The sequence below is a fragment of the Bos mutus genome, chromosome 14 (genome assembly GCF_027580195.1).
Source record: "Bos mutus isolate GX-2022 chromosome 14, NWIPB_WYAK_1.1, whole genome shotgun sequence".
Classification (NCBI taxonomy): Eukaryota; Metazoa; Chordata; class Mammalia; order Artiodactyla; family Bovidae; genus Bos; species Bos mutus.
This window is the reverse complement of record NC_091630.1, coordinates 70,744,877-70,759,745: the sequence shown is the minus strand read 5'-3', so window position 1 is coordinate 70,759,745 and position 14,869 is coordinate 70,744,877. Positions and strand designations below refer to the sequence as shown.

Genomic DNA, 14,869 nt, shown 5'->3' with positions numbered 1-14,869 from the left:
GGGGGAGGGCTCTGTGTGTGTTATTCTCTGGCTGAACCAGCCGGTCCGCTACGCTGAGCTCCAAGGGGCTTGGTGGTTCAGGCTGTGCTCACCTTTGGAGCCTGGGCACCCAGGGTGGCACCTGGCACTGAGCAGGACCTGAGTCTTGGCACAAATCACGAATCCCGTGCTGATGCAGCAGGGGGGTTTTCTTTCAACATGTCGGGTTGCTTTCCTCTTCAGGGCATCTTGACCCAGCAGAAAAAGTGGAGGATGCTCACCCCAAATTATGGTGCGCACTGAACGAGGGCAAGGTGATCGTATTTGACGCTTCCTCCTGGACGATTCACCAGCACTGCTTTAGAGTGGGCACTTCTAAGCTGGTGAGTAAAGTGTGCTGTCCAGTGTGGACAGTTTTCATCAGCTTCTGGGTTAAGTCGCGAACATGTCCACCTGCATAGGCAGCGGATGCTTGAACCCCACGGCGTGATCACTGAGTCCTGTTGAGTTGGGGTCAGGGCTTTCCTTTTTTAAGAGCTTTGTGTTTCTGTCTGTCTACTTTGGGCTGTGTGTGTCTCTGTCGCTGTGCGGGCTTTTCTGTAGGTGTGGTGAGCAGGGGCCGCTCTCTAGTCTCGGTGCTTCTCACTGCAGTGGCTTCTCCTGTTGGGGAGCACAGGTTCTAGAACATTGAGGCTTCAGGAGCTGTGATTCCCGGGCACCAGGGCACAGGCTCAGCAGTTGTGGCACATGGGCCTAGCCGCTCCACAGCATGTGGGATCTTCCCGGATCAGGGATCGAACCTGTGTCTCCTGCATTCGCAGGCAGAGTCTTTATCACTGAGCCACCAAGGAAGCCTGAGGGGTTTTCATTTATCTCGAGCTTTTAAATTGAATGTAAACCTGTTCTTTCACTTAAATAGTCTTATTTAAGTGAGCAGATAATGGATTTAACCACTCCCACACTCTGAAAACTATTATAAAACTGGGTTTCAGTCCTGTCAAGGGCAGGGTGGTATTTTCACATTTCCATTTCCAGTCACCAAAAGTGGACACTGGAATTATTTTAACATATTTGGGGTTGAGACTGAGAACCACTTAAATAAAATTTGCATCATATTACAGTTATCGCGTGCTTGAGAAACCTGAATTGTTTGAGCTTTTAGACTGATAACTTAGTCAGCTTTACTGTATTAAAAGAAAGTTCAGTCCAGGTCAATGGCTCAGTCGAGTCCGACTCTTTGTGACCCCATGGACTTTAGCACTCCAGGCTTCCCTGTCCGTCACCAACTCCCAGAGTTTACTAAAACTCATGTCCGTTGAGTCGGTGATACCATCCAACCATCTCATCCTCTGTTGTCCCCTTCTCCTCCCGCCTTCAATCTTTCCCAGTATCAGGGTCTTTTCAGATGAGTCAGTTCTTCACATCAGGTGGCCAAAGTATTGGAGTTTCAGCTTCAGCATCAGTCCTTCCAATGAATATTTAGGACTGATTTCCTTTAGGATGGACTGGTTGGATCTCCTTGCAGTCCAAGGGACTGTCAAACATCTTCTCCAACACCACAGTTCAAAAGCATCTTCAGCACTCAGCTTTCTTTATAGTCCAACTCTCACATCCATACACGACCACTGGAAAAACCATAGCTTTGAATAGACAGACCTTAGTTGGCAAAGTAACGTCTCTGCTTTTTAATATGCTATCTAGGTTGGTCATAGCTTTTCTTCCAAGGAGCAAGCGTCTTTTAATTTCATGCAAAAAACCACCTCACCCCACCCGCTAGAAACCCAGGGTCAGTGTTAGGTCTGTAGCCGTCAGTGCTACCAGGATCAGCCCACTGGTTTTTGGAGGTTTCTCAAGGCCCCTTACGGCTCTTTGAAAATCATCTGTTTCTGTGTGATGTCACCCACATTCCCCAGGGCCTAACACAACCACACCAGGAACGGGCCTTGTGAATTCTGGTGTTTCCAGGAGAGGGGTGATCGGTGCTTTCTTTCTGGTGGGGTTCAAGTGTCTTTGGTGACACTACCCTGCTGTTCAAAATGCTGTCACACCTGCTCTCTGGTGGGCTTCATCCTGTTCAAGACCCTCAGAGGGTACAAAAGAAGCCACTGTCCCAAGGGGTCTTGCTAGGAAAATTTTCATGCCAACTCCTTTAACATGAAACAACTTTTTTTTTTCCATGTGAAAAGCAAGGTGAAGTGAAGTCTGCATACCTAAGTGTTCAGCTTATCTCCACTTTGATGGTCACGTTCCATCATCTAAAAACAAGGGGACAATCTGTGGCACGGTCTATGCTTCCAAAACTGGGGTGAGACAGAAACACTGTGATTCAAGTCCATGTTGCCAAAGGGTGGGGATCATTCTTAAAGCTGCTAAAAACCATCCCCCTCCACGTTCAAGTAATGAGCTTCGGATGATAAAGGAACGGGATCCAAGACACATTAGAGCAAAATATTTATAGAAGTCTAATAATGCTTTAGATCAAACAAAAAACAAGAAGGAAAAATTAAGGACATCATTCTTACTCTAAAATTTAATTTTTTCCTGTTACAAGTTCTTAGTTACAAGTATTTCAAAGACTGTTTAATAACAGAATAACTTTAAAATCCTCCTGAAAATGAAATCAAATTGCACTTTGTATCAATCTCTATTGATCACCAATTAGGCCAGGTAACATTACTGTGGTGTTGGAGAAGACTCTTTAGAGTCCCTTGGACTGCAAGGAGATCCAGCCAGTCCATTCTGAAGGAGATCAGCCCTGGGATTTCTTTGGAAGGAATGATGCTAAAGCTGAAACTCCAGTACTTTGGCCACCTCATGCGAAAAGTTGACTCATTGGAAAAGACTCTGATGCTGGGAGGGATTGGGGGCAGGAGAAGGGGACGACAGAGGATGAGATGGCTGGATGGCATCACTGACTCGATGGACGTGAGTCTGAGTGAACTCCGGGAGTTGGTGATGGACAGGGAGGCCTGGCGTGCTGCGATTCATGGGGTCACAAAGAGTCGGACACGACTGAGCGACTGAATTGAACATTTAATTAAAGCAGAAAGTTAACAAATTATGTGAAAATATCTTCCCACTAGTTTCATAGGGACATTTTGTATCATTTGACAAGGCAGTAACTTGGGCAATTATCTCTAGAAAATGCTGCCTTCTCTGAAATTTGACGTTCAAAGTGGTTTATCTGAGATATCCTTGGGCCACTAAAGAAAGACATTTTACTAAAATTATAATAATCCTCTGGTAGATGCCACAAAAGAAAGGGCTTTTTTAAATAATTCTGAAATTAGCAAAGTAGCATCTTTCGAGAATACTTATTAGTAAAATTGAAACTATCGGTTTTTATAAGCTCTTTCATGTGGCAACGATAAGTAAAAGTTAAACACCAGATAAGTAATGGTAACCACTAGATAAAGTGACAGTAACCACCATTGATAATGATTTACTGTATTAGATCTAGCCTCAGCCCCTCCAACATGATGTAACTGTTATTCTTATATTTGAAAACCTGAGACATCTGTTCAGTTTCAGTAAAAAGTTGCTAGCGTCATGAAGTCCGACACCAGCTCAGGAAATTTTTAGGGAGGCAGTCGGGTTGGTTGAGACGTACCAGCAGACACACTTACGGTTCACACGTTTACGTGGCTTTTATAACTCTTCAGCGTTTTGGCCCTTAATTTCTAATTTCGGAAACTCTACAGATGGCTGTTGTCGTTCTTGCCACGCCGGCATCCCTGAGCGCTGTCTCCAGCAGCAGGAGCGCGGGCGGTGTCGTTTCTTGCCAGTGTGCAGTCAGTCATCACTGTTTGCAGATTTGCCTCATCGCTCATTGGTTTGTGGCCCCAGAACAAACACTGATGGAGCTTTCGTGGTTGTCCCGTCGTGCTCGTGGCCAGGGCCCGGGAGCTGAGTGCAGGGTCTATCCGAGGCCGGGCGAGGCGACTCTGCCTCTGGGGTCAGCTCAGACTGCGCACAGGTGTCCTTGTCACGGCCTATTTAGCACCACGTCTTTCTCGTTTTTGTGCTTTGTGTGTGTGTGTGATTTTGCTGTTTAAAATGGTGCCCTAGTGTAGAGCTGAAGAGCCTTATGGAGAAGGTGTGGACGCAGTTTGGACCTGTGTCGTTCAAGGATCAAAGGTGTCCTTAAACAGAAACGCACATCAGTGATGACGTGTTGATCGCGTGACAGTGGTGTGACCTGAGGCCAGCGGGAACCTGAGCCTGTGGGTCCCCAGGAGCAGCAGCTCAGCGCAGGACACACGAGCCTCTGACCGCGCTGCTGTCTCCTTGGCTCGACAGAACTGCATGGTGATGGCGGAGCAGAGCCAGGTGTGGGTCGGCTCGGAGGACTCGGTCATCTACATCATCAATGTCCACAGCATGTCCTGCAACAAGCAGCTCACTGACCACCGCTCCAGCATCACAGGCCTGGCTGTGCAGGACGGGGTGCAGGCGCCCAGGTGCGGTGGGCTTTACTGGGTGGGGCGCTGCCTGGCTCGTGGGCCGGTCGGGGTCCCAGACGGCAGGGTCCTGGTGGCCGTGGGTGACGGCTGGCAGGGCCTGGGCTGGGCAGGTGGAGCGAAGCAGGTCTGGCAGGCGAGCCAGGGGACATCCCTGTGTGGCTCTGGTTGTGGGTACAGAGAAGTGATCTGAAGACATGGTCAGAGAAGATGCCCTCCGGGGTGAGCATGGTGGGCACACAGCGGGCCCCTGGCCTCCCGGCCCGTTCCCTGGCTCTGGGGTTGGCCTGCTGTCCTTGGCCTGTGGAGGCATCACCAAAGTCCTCCGTTTTCGCATGGGACCCCCTTGTGCCTGTGTCCAGCTGTGCCCTTCTTATCAGGACGCTGGTTAGTAGCTGGATTAGGATCCACCCTCTTAGCGTCATTTAACTACTTCTGTGAAGACGCTGCTGTGAACTAAGGTGGCATTTGAAGTGCGGGAGGGTAAGGGCATCAACATATCTTTCTTCGGGACCACAGTTCAGCCCGTCAGCTGTTGAACCTCACCTCATTCCTCACTGTCCTTACTTCACTGAGATTGTCAGGCCCTGAGGGCAGCCCCCATCTGTCCTCTCGCTGTGGCCTGGGCCTGGATCAGGGCCTGGCACACAGCAGGTGAGGGGTGGGGGCACTGAGGCGGAGCCCGCTTCCCGCTGTGGCCTGGGAGCAAGTGGACACAGTGACCGTGGTTCCTTTTTGATGGCTCCCTTGGAGCCACCCCACCCTCCTGTCCCCCGAGTTTCAGGGGTGCCATGTGTCCTCAGTTGAAGGTGACACGCCATCAGAAGGTGAAGGGCACACACAGCACTAGCTGAGCCCGCCCCCTGCAGCTGCCAGTCCCTGAGCCCTGCTGACCCTTGACCTCACGTGTGCAGGGGTGCAGGGAGCACTGGGTTTCTGGCCCCTTGCTGGGGGAGGTAGATTTTAGTGAGGTTCTGCTCACAGTCCCTGATGGAGGGATGGCGAACCATACTGGGAGGTGCTGGGGGCAGGCGTGGGCACTGAGCTTACGCCCACCACCCTGACGTCCCCTTGGGCGGGTCGTGGGTGCTGTGCCTGGTGGCAGCTTTGTTCTTTCTGGATGGAAGGGCCAACTTTCCATCATCAGCGTCATCATCACCGTCATGTGGTCTCCTTGGGACCGCAGTTGAGTGTGTGTGTGTGTTCACCCCCCAGCACCGTGTACTCGTGCAGCACCGACGGGACTGTCCTGGCGTGGAACGCAAGCTCCCTGCGGGTGACCAGCAGGTTCCAGGTGCCCGGTGGAGGGCTCTCGGCCATCAGACTGCACGGCGGCCGCCTCTGGTGCTGTAAGTGCCCCGGCCCTGGCCCCTGCCCCCACCAGGCCAGGAAGAGGCCAGGCCCTTTCTTCCGCTTCGCATTCCAACTGGGGCTTCAGAATGCAGGTTCCTTCTTTGGGCATCTGGTCCCCACATCCCTCAGGAGTGTGCAGCTGCCCGCTGCCCCACCCACTCCCGTGCCCCTCCCCTTCCCAGTGCCCCTCCCCTTCCCAGTGCCCCTCCCCTCCCTTGACCCCCCCCCCCGCTGCCCCTCCTGCCCCCTCTCACTGCCCCTCCCCTCCCTGTGACCCCTCCCCCTCCCAGTGCCCCTCCCCTCCCGCTGCCCCGCCCCCTCTCGCTGCCCCTCCCCTCCCTGTGTCCCCTCCTCCTCCCAGTGTCCCACCCCCTCCCATGCCCCTCCCCTTCCTGCTGCCTCCCTCCCTCTGCCCTCCTCCTCCCAGTGCCCCACCCCTCCCTTGCCCTCCCCTCCCTGTGCTCCCTCCTCCTCCCGGTGCCCCTCCCCTCCCAGTGCGCCTCCCTCCTGCTCTGCTGAGCCCTTGGGGCCATGGCCTGAGCCCTTGGGGCCATGGCCGCTCCTCCCGCAGCCCTCCTGGCCCCATCCTCTGTGTGTGGTCCTAAGCAGGCACTTCGCCGAGGGGGGCGGGTTGTGATGGGGAGGTGCAGACGCCTGAGGCGTGGCTTCTGTAGTTAAGGACGTCACAGCACAAAGGTGGCCTGCATTTTGAAGGCTTCGCTAGCGTGTGCCAGATACCACGGATCGTGGTCATGGATACTTTTTAAATCGAAGCTTGTTTTACCCGTGATGAGATGCAGTGTGTGTGTAGTTCACCGTGTGTTGAAAGCGCACACCACGAAACACCTGACACGGGAGGCACAGAACGCTTCCACCAGGGCCGCTGGTCCCGCCGAGCCCCTCTCCAGGGAAACGCCTGTTCTGAATTCTCCCGTGGGTTTGTTTTCCCGGTTCCTGAACTTGCTGCAGATGGGCTCTACAGCGTGCGTTGTTTTCATCTGCTTAGGACAGGCAAGGTGATGTTTTTAGGGTTCATCATCAGTTTGAGTGAACTCCAGGAGTTGGTGATGGACAGGGAGGCCTGGCGTGCTGCGATTCATGGGGTCGCAAAGAGTCGGACAGGACTGAACCGAACTGAACTGAACTGATCCACGGTGTTTGAGGAGCGACAGTGCGTTCGTTCCACTGTGTGGATGCTACAGCTCGGTCACTGGTCCCCCCGTGGGTGGACCTGGGTTAACCATGTTTCACCACCTGAGAAACTGTCGTCTTTTCTGAAGCTGCCACGTCATTTTATATCCCCACCAGTGGTATATGAGGCTTCCAGTTCCTCCCTGTCCTCACCAAACCTCTATTTTTTATTATAACTGTCCTGGTGGGTGTGAAGTGGTATCTCACTGTGACTTTGGTTGCGTTTCCCCTGATGACTCATGGACTGTTGCTTCAGTCGTGTCCGACTCTGTGCGACCCCATATACGGCAGCCCACCAGACTCCCCCGTCCCTGGGATTCTCCAGGCAAGAACACTGAGTGGGTTGCCATTTCCTTCTCCAATGCATGAAAGTGGAAAGTGAAGTGAAGCTGCCCAGTTGTGTCATGGCTGGGTGTAACCCTTTTTTTTTCCCCTCCATTTTCCCATCTGTACTTCTTTTGTTACTCCTTACCTGTCTCCTTTTGGGCTTTTAATATTCAATTTAATCTTCTTTATTGTCTCTTTAGTTTTTTAGGCTTTGTTCTACTTTTTAGCACTGGCTCTAAGGATTTCAATATGCAACCTTAACTTCTCACTACATACCTTCAATAACTATTACACCACTTCATGTTTAATGGACACAGTGCACAGCAGTAAAATTAATTCCATTTACCTTTCTTTCCCCTTCCTGTTGTTGTTAAACGCCATATTTTGTTGCTATGATTGTGATAAACTTCATATTTTAGAAAACTTTGCCTAAGTTCTCAATGGTCTTGCAAAAAAATTAAGAAAAAAATTTACTTTTGTCCATATATTTATCATTTCTGGTAAGCTTCGTCCCTTAAAATTCAGGTTTCTGTCTTGCGTCACACTGCCTCTTAGCCTTCGGATTTCCAGTGGCCTGTGTCTGCTGTAAACGGGGTCCAGGTGTAGTTTCCCTGCACATTAGAAATGCCGTTCCATCGTCTCGCAGCTCTTCTTGCTCCTGATGAGCAGTCGGCCGTCGTTCCCACTGTTCTGCGGAACAGAGTACGTCTGGGGTCAGTGGCTGCTTTTAGGGTCCTGTCTCTGGTTTGCAGGACTTGGAATAGTGTGCTTGGGTGTGAAGGGCTTTGTGCTGATCTTGCTTGCGGCTTACTTTCTTGAATTGAGGGGAACCCCCGGAACTGTGCTGCTCACTGAGTTTTGTTCTTCCCAAGACTATATCCTTCAGCTTTGGTTGGTCTCCGGTGACTGTCAGACGTGTGTGTCCATTCATGGATGCATTTGGGACTAAAAGGTCCCTGTTAAATACGGGGAGGGATATAACAGATTAGAATAAGGATAAAAACCTCGTTTTCAGGGTGGAATTCCTCATAGTTTTCAAGTTAATGAGTACAGTAAGTAGTTTTCCTATTTAACTATGAGAAAAGCACAAGAGAAAAGCAGGGTTTCTTTGGGTAAAGAGCAGCGTTTCCTGTGAGGTGCTGTTCCAAGTCTTTAAGCAAGGTTAACAAGCTAAAACCTCGATCACTCAGCCGATGCGGTCTGTGGGCACCGAGGTACAGCCTGAAAGGGTGTGAGTGTGGAGGGACCGGGCGACGCCTCTGACTCCCCCACAGGCCCGGGTGAGGCGGGCCTGGGGGCCCCGCCTTCCCTCTCTGGTCTGGCCAGTGTCTCGGACCCTCTGCGCCTCCCCTAAGTCTGCATCTGCTGTAGCACCACCACCCCCCGCAGGCCTGAGCGCCCCTTACAGGACGCGGCTCCAGCGGTTACTGGGAGGGAGTGACCCGGTCCTGCTCCCTGTGGTCGGAGGTGGGCACCGGGAGAGGCATGTGTAGTCCAGGCTGCAGCCTCTGTGTGCATTCAGTGTCAGATCTGGGGTCGTCACACAAGACTGGTCACTTTGGGCTGGTCCCTGGCACCTCAGTCTCTCTGCTCCTCTGAAAAGTGAAGTGGAAATGCCATCATCTTTCCCCTGGAGAGCAGGCTGGCAGCTGGGAGATGCTAGAGGCAGAACGTGGGCCTTGGAGCGTCAGTGACTGTGAAGGTCACTGACAGTTACCCCAGAAGGCGGCCCTGATGGGCTGGGCACCTTGAGGCCGGTGATCAGTTCACCCGCATCTGTGGCCCCACCCCCTGCTCCATGTGCAGCAGGCCCCTGCACGCTCACACAGGCTGGGTGGCTGTGAAGTCTGCCTGCCGCCCTCTGCAGTGTTGGTGGGCAGTGAGCGTGCTGGTTGGCACTAAGCAGGGGGGGTCCCTGGGGGCATTAGCACCTCTTGGCAGGATGTCCTGCTGCCCTGGCATTCCTAACAAGTTGAAGCATCTGAAAGGACCTTCTTAATTAGGCCGAGTGGACGATGGCATCTCGGGATGAAAGCCTTCCTAGAGGGATGTTGGGGTTTCTATTAGGTCTCGGGCAGGAAGGAGAGGCTCTCACCTCCTGTGACTGAGAACCCAGCTGAGCTCCCGAGTCCTGAGCACTGCCAAGTCCTCAGGAGTTGGAGTCCACCCACTGTGACAGGAAGCCGGAGCCGTTTTGGGGGCTTGCACCTCGTCCCTCTGCAACCAGATGGTGCTGCCCGTGGGGCGGGGCTGCGTCCTCCTGTCCCTGTGGCTTCATGAAGGGTGGGAGGCAGAGGGAGCAGGCAATAAAAACCCTGAGAGGACAGCCCTGCAGCTCCTCACCTTATCTTGAACCTGACTCTGTCTCCCCTGGAGCCTTGATCTGATGACGTCGCTGCTGGATAATTTTCATGACCTGTAGCTCTCATGATGTGGAGACTTGGTTTGCTTGAGTGATTAATAGAAGCAGAGAGGAGCTTCAACAGAGAGATGTGTCCCACAAGGCTGGGAACCATTACCTAGAGCTCTGATCTTTACCCACGGGGGTAGCACATGGCGTGGCTGCAAATAACCATGGCAGGAGGAATTCCACCCACTTCCTCGTCGGTAGTGCTAACCGCCCAAGGGTCTCTGAGGGAAGACGAGAAAGCACCATGTGGAGGTTCAGTTCAGCCACTCAGTCATGTCCGACTCTGCGACCCTGTGGACTGCAGCCCGCCAGGCCTCCCTGTCCATCACCAACTCCTAGAGTTTGCTCAAACTCATGTCCATCGAGTCAGTGATGCCATCCAATCATTTCATCCTCTGTTATCCCCTTCTCCTCCCGCCGTCAATCTTTCCCAGCATCAGGGTCTTTTCCAGTGAGTCAGTTCTTCTCATCGGGTGGCCAAAGTATTGGAGTTTCAGCTTCAGTATCAGTCTTTCCAGTGAATATTCAGGACTGATTTCCTTTAGGATGGACTGGTTGGCTCTCCTTGAAGTCCAAGGGACTCTCAAGAGTCTTCTTCAACACCAGAGTTCAAAAGCATCAATTTTTCTGTGCTCAGCTTTCTTTACAGTCCAACTCTCACATCCATACATGACCACTGGAAAAACCATAGCTTTGACTAGATGGACCTTTGTTGGCAAAGTAATGTCTCTGCTTTTTAACATGCTGTCTAGGCCTGTAACACAGAGGCTACAGTTAGAGTGTCTCATGCCGCACTCAGATGTGGGGAAGGGGCTGTGGTCTGCCGGTCACCCCGATCCCTCATGGCCCTTTCGTCCCTGTGCTTCACGTTCACTGTGCCCGCCCCTCATCCTGCTCTTCGGTCCTGCAGGCACTGGAGACAGCATCCTGATGGTGAACATGAATGGATCTTCTTGTCAAAAGCTGAAGATCACTGGGAGCTTTAAAGAGACAGGCACCTCCTTCCTGGGATTCCAGCTCATGCCTGAGGTACTCTGGCGCGTTGGGCTGGGCTAGTGCCCCTGAGCCCTGGGACTGCCACTGTGCTCGCCCTGACCCGTTTCACTTTAGCAGGAGCAGCTCTGGGCGGCCTGTGCTGGGTACCCCGATGTCTATGTCTGGAGCCTGCAGGACCTAGCCCAGCCCCCGCAGAGGATCCACCTCCAGGACTGCTCTGAGATCAACTGCATGATCAGGGTGAAGAAGCAGGTGAGAGGATGCGGGCCTGGGGGTGCCCCTTGCTGCCTGCCCAGGGGCCCCACACGCCTCCCAGCTGGGCTACACATGCGATGCCCACTTCTCCTGGCAGATCTGGGTAGGCACCACGGGGCTGTCGCAGGGGCAGCTGAAGGGGAAGATCTATGTGATGGATGCGGAGAGGAGGACGGTGGAGAAGGAGCTGGTGGCCCACGCGGACACGGTGAAGACACTGTGCTCCGCGGAGGACAGATACGTGCTGAGCGGCGCTGGCCCTGAGGAGGGGAAGATCGCCATCTGGAAGGTCGAGTGACCGAGGGGGTGTGTGCCCTGTGAGCCAGGGACGCGCTTTCGGCCAGCTGCTGGTGCTTCCCAGGGGAGGCAGTCCGAGCCGGATGGGGCCGTCCACCCAGCGTTGGGGCGGCCCACTGCAGGGCCTCCTGGGCTCTCTGACCGCCATTGTCACACTTCCCCTCCTGGACGTTGGCTGATGAAACTGGACCGTTTCGGCAGGGGGTGGGGTTTCTCAGGCAGCCTCTGCCGAGAAGCCCTCCCGTGCTGTCTGGATGGTTCCAGAATCTATGCCCTGGGCCAGCACCAGGCCAGCCGGGAGCCGTTGAGTCAAAGCACCCATGAGCTGCAGACCGCTGGTCTCTGGCCATGCTTTCCCGCCCACTTCCCTCACTCACTCACCAGACACCAGGCTTACAGGAGCCCGGCGGCCGCATGCTGACCTCTTGTTTCCAGCAAAGCTCACAAGAAGGGCTGCTTTTAAATGACCATGTTGAGGTTGAGTAGGTTTGCACCTGCCCTTGCTGTTGCCCGTCAGAGCAGGTGGCAGAACCTGCCCAGGGAGGGGACAGCACTGAGGTGAGGCTGTCTGCATGGGGCTGAGACAGGCTCTGTGTTTTTTCTTTTTAACAAATGCAGTGTTTTTATAATGAAAAGAGACGCTTTTTTATACCAAAGATCAACATTCTATCTAAAACAGTACAAACAAACCCTTACCGGACACACGTGTCCATTTCTGCTGCATCCGGATCCTGGGTGCACAGAGTGTAATGTATATGTAGACAGTGCCTTATTATTTAACTGAAGATAATCATACTAGCAAAAGACCTTTTGTACAATTTTACTGTAACACTGAGCTTTCGTCCCTGTTTCGGCTTGGCTGCTGGGCGTGGAGGGAGCGCTGCGTCAGGCCCCAGCTGTCCCCTGTGGACGCACGGTGCGCTCCACCACAGGAGGCTGGCTGCCACGCCCTCTGCCCTAGGTTTGGGGAACCCGGTTAGACATCCTGCCAGACCTTGTGAGCGAGGTCTCTGTCAGGCCCCCAGGACACAGCCAGGCTTCCGAGGCGTCTGCAATGACTCCCGGTTGAGAGCTGTGGCCCAGCCTCTGGCTGGGTCGCATAGAACCCAAATAGTTTGGAAGATCTGATCATGTTCTGGATTGTTTTGAGACTGTGGTGCAGAGAAGAGCCAGGTGGCTGAATCGTCCCAGTCCGTCCTTCTGGGGAAGGTGTGTTCCCCTGACTTCTAGGGGGACGACGAGACCAGCAGCAGAGGGCTGAAGGTGGAATTCTGGCATTGTACACATATGAAAAACCAGAGTAAAAGCCCGTCAGAAATCCACATAAATTACTGAATTCCCATCCACGTGCAGCCAGGTATTTTCACCTCATCAGGAATAAATTCTCATGTACTAACACTGCTTCCAGTTTCTGTACTTTAGCCAATGTTAACTTGTGGGGGGGGCTTCTTTAAAATAGTACAGGACTGCTCAACATCACAAATTATCAGAGAAATTCAAATCAGAGTGACAATGAGGTAGCACCTTACAGCAGTCAGAATGGACATCACTCAAAAGTCGACAAATAAATGCTGGCGAGGGTGTGGAGGAAGGGGAGCCCTCCCACACTGCTGGTGGGGGTGTAAGTTGGTGCAGCCACTGTGGAAAACAGCATGAAGGCCCCTTAAAGAACTAAACAGAATCACTGTATGATCCAGCCATCCCACTCCTGGGCATATTTCCAGAGAAAACTATAATTCAAAAAGATACATGCAGGACTTCCCTGGTGGTCTACTGGTTAAGAAGCCACTTTGCAATGCGGGGGATATGGGTTTGATCCCTGGTCGGGGAACTAAGATCCCACATGCCACAGAACAGCTAAGCCCACGAGCCACAGCTGAGACCCGACGCAGCCAAATATTTAAAAAAAACATAAATGCACCCTTGTTCATAGTGGCAGTATACACAACAGTCGGACATGGAGACAACCTGGATGTCCATCAACAGAGTGGACAAAGATGTGGCACGTATGCACGATGGAATACTATCCAACCACAAAAAGAACGAAATGACGCCATTGACAGCAACATGGATGCAACTAGAGCTTATCATACTGAGTGAAGCAAGTCGGAGAAGGACACACCATATGATGGACTGACTTGTGGACTCTAAAATACGGCAGATGAACCTATCCATGAGACAGGAACATACTCAAGGACACAGAGAACAGACTGGTGGCAGGTACGGGGGTTGGGGAGGAATGGGAGCGGAGGCTGGGATTGGCAGGTGTAAGCTTTCACGGACAGAATGGATAGACAAGGTCCAGCTGTACAGCACAGAGAACTACAGTCAATATCCAATGGTAAACATAATAGAAAAGATAAAAAAAGAAAGTATATATGCATGTAACTCAATCACTTTCCTGTACAGCAGAAATTAACACATTATAAACCAACTACTTCAATTTTAAAAATATTAAAATATCTCTGCAACCTTGGTATAGATAAAGATTTTTTTTTAAGAAACAATACAAAAAGTGCTAAATACAAAAGAAGAAATTAATGTATTAGAGTTCATCAAAATACGCCATTAAACGAAAAGAGAAACCACAGATGAGGTGAAAAGACTGACAGTGTTATGTCCGACAAAGACTTCACCCAAAGTATATCAAGTGCTCCTACAAGTCAATACAAAGAGAATTTTAAAAATGGGCAAAAGGTTCTTCACCAAAGAAGGTATATCAATGGCCAGTTTGAAAAGAGGCTTCAAATCATGAGTCATCAGGAGTGTCAAGCCACATTGAAATAACACTTGTATACTTGAGAATGGCTAATGTTAAAGATTCACAACAGCAAGTAAAGATGAGGACGTGGAGCAGATGGAGTGTCCATCCATAACTGGATAAAAACAGCCAACCACTGGCGAGCTGTTAGTTTCTTTTAGACACACACCCACCCTACGACTCCACAGTGCCACACTTAGCTTTTTACCCAAGATAAAGCAAAACGTGTCTACGCAGAGACTCATGAGAATCTCCGTAGCATCTTTATGTGTAATAGCCCTATGCTGGAAACACCCATCAGCTGGAGAATGGATGTAATATAGCTGCAGAATGGAATTCTATACAGCAGTAAAAACAACAACAACAACAACAACGGAATTGAACAGCAATGTGTTTGATTCTCCGAAACATGCTGGGCAAAGTTGACACAAAGGCTGCTATTTTTATTTACATGAAGTTCAAACCAGACAAAAGCAGTCATGATAACTGAATGCGTATCAGTGGGGATTGGCGGTAAGCTGGAAGGCATTGAGAGAATTATCTGAAGAAACCGTTTCATGCAGATTGAGTATTAGGAGTAGGCATATATTAGAACGTTCATAGAACATTGGACCTGTTCATGTCACTGTGTAAATTCACCCACTTAAAGAAAAAACAAGAAAATCACTACTGATTCTACAGATGTTAAAGAATTAGGGAATATTTTGAATTTGATGCCAGTAAATTTGGCATCAAACTTAGATGGAATGGACAATTTATGTAAAAGATCTAAACAAGCATGACTAATTTAAGAAGAAACAGATACCTGAATAGACTTATTTACAATAAAGAAATTTAATC

General features: G+C 51.3%; 1 protein-coding gene across 4 annotated transcripts in view; it reads left to right on the top strand.

The window, feature by feature from the left end:
* Nucleotides 1-14,555, top strand: part of DENND3 (DENN domain containing 3) — a 52,307-nt gene extending 37,752 nt beyond the window's left edge. For 2 of the 4 annotated variants that reach the window (XM_070382700.1, XM_070382702.1), the window contains exons 18-23: nt 223-362; nt 4,279-4,439; nt 5,655-5,788; nt 10,631-10,749; nt 10,831-10,968; nt 11,069-14,554. In XM_070382700.1, the coding sequence (XP_070238801.1) occupies nt 223-362; nt 4,279-4,439; nt 5,655-5,788; nt 10,631-10,749; nt 10,831-10,968; nt 11,069-11,269 (893 nt within the window). In that variant the 3' untranslated portion in view covers nt 11,270-14,554. Of the gene's footprint in view, nt 1-222; nt 363-4,278; nt 4,440-5,654; nt 5,789-10,630; nt 10,750-10,830; nt 10,969-11,068 lie in introns of all 4 variants that reach the window. The other 2 variants (XM_070382701.1, XM_070382703.1) reach the window with 2 other exon arrangements.
* The last annotated feature ends 314 nt before the right edge of the window (nt 14,556-14,869 follow it).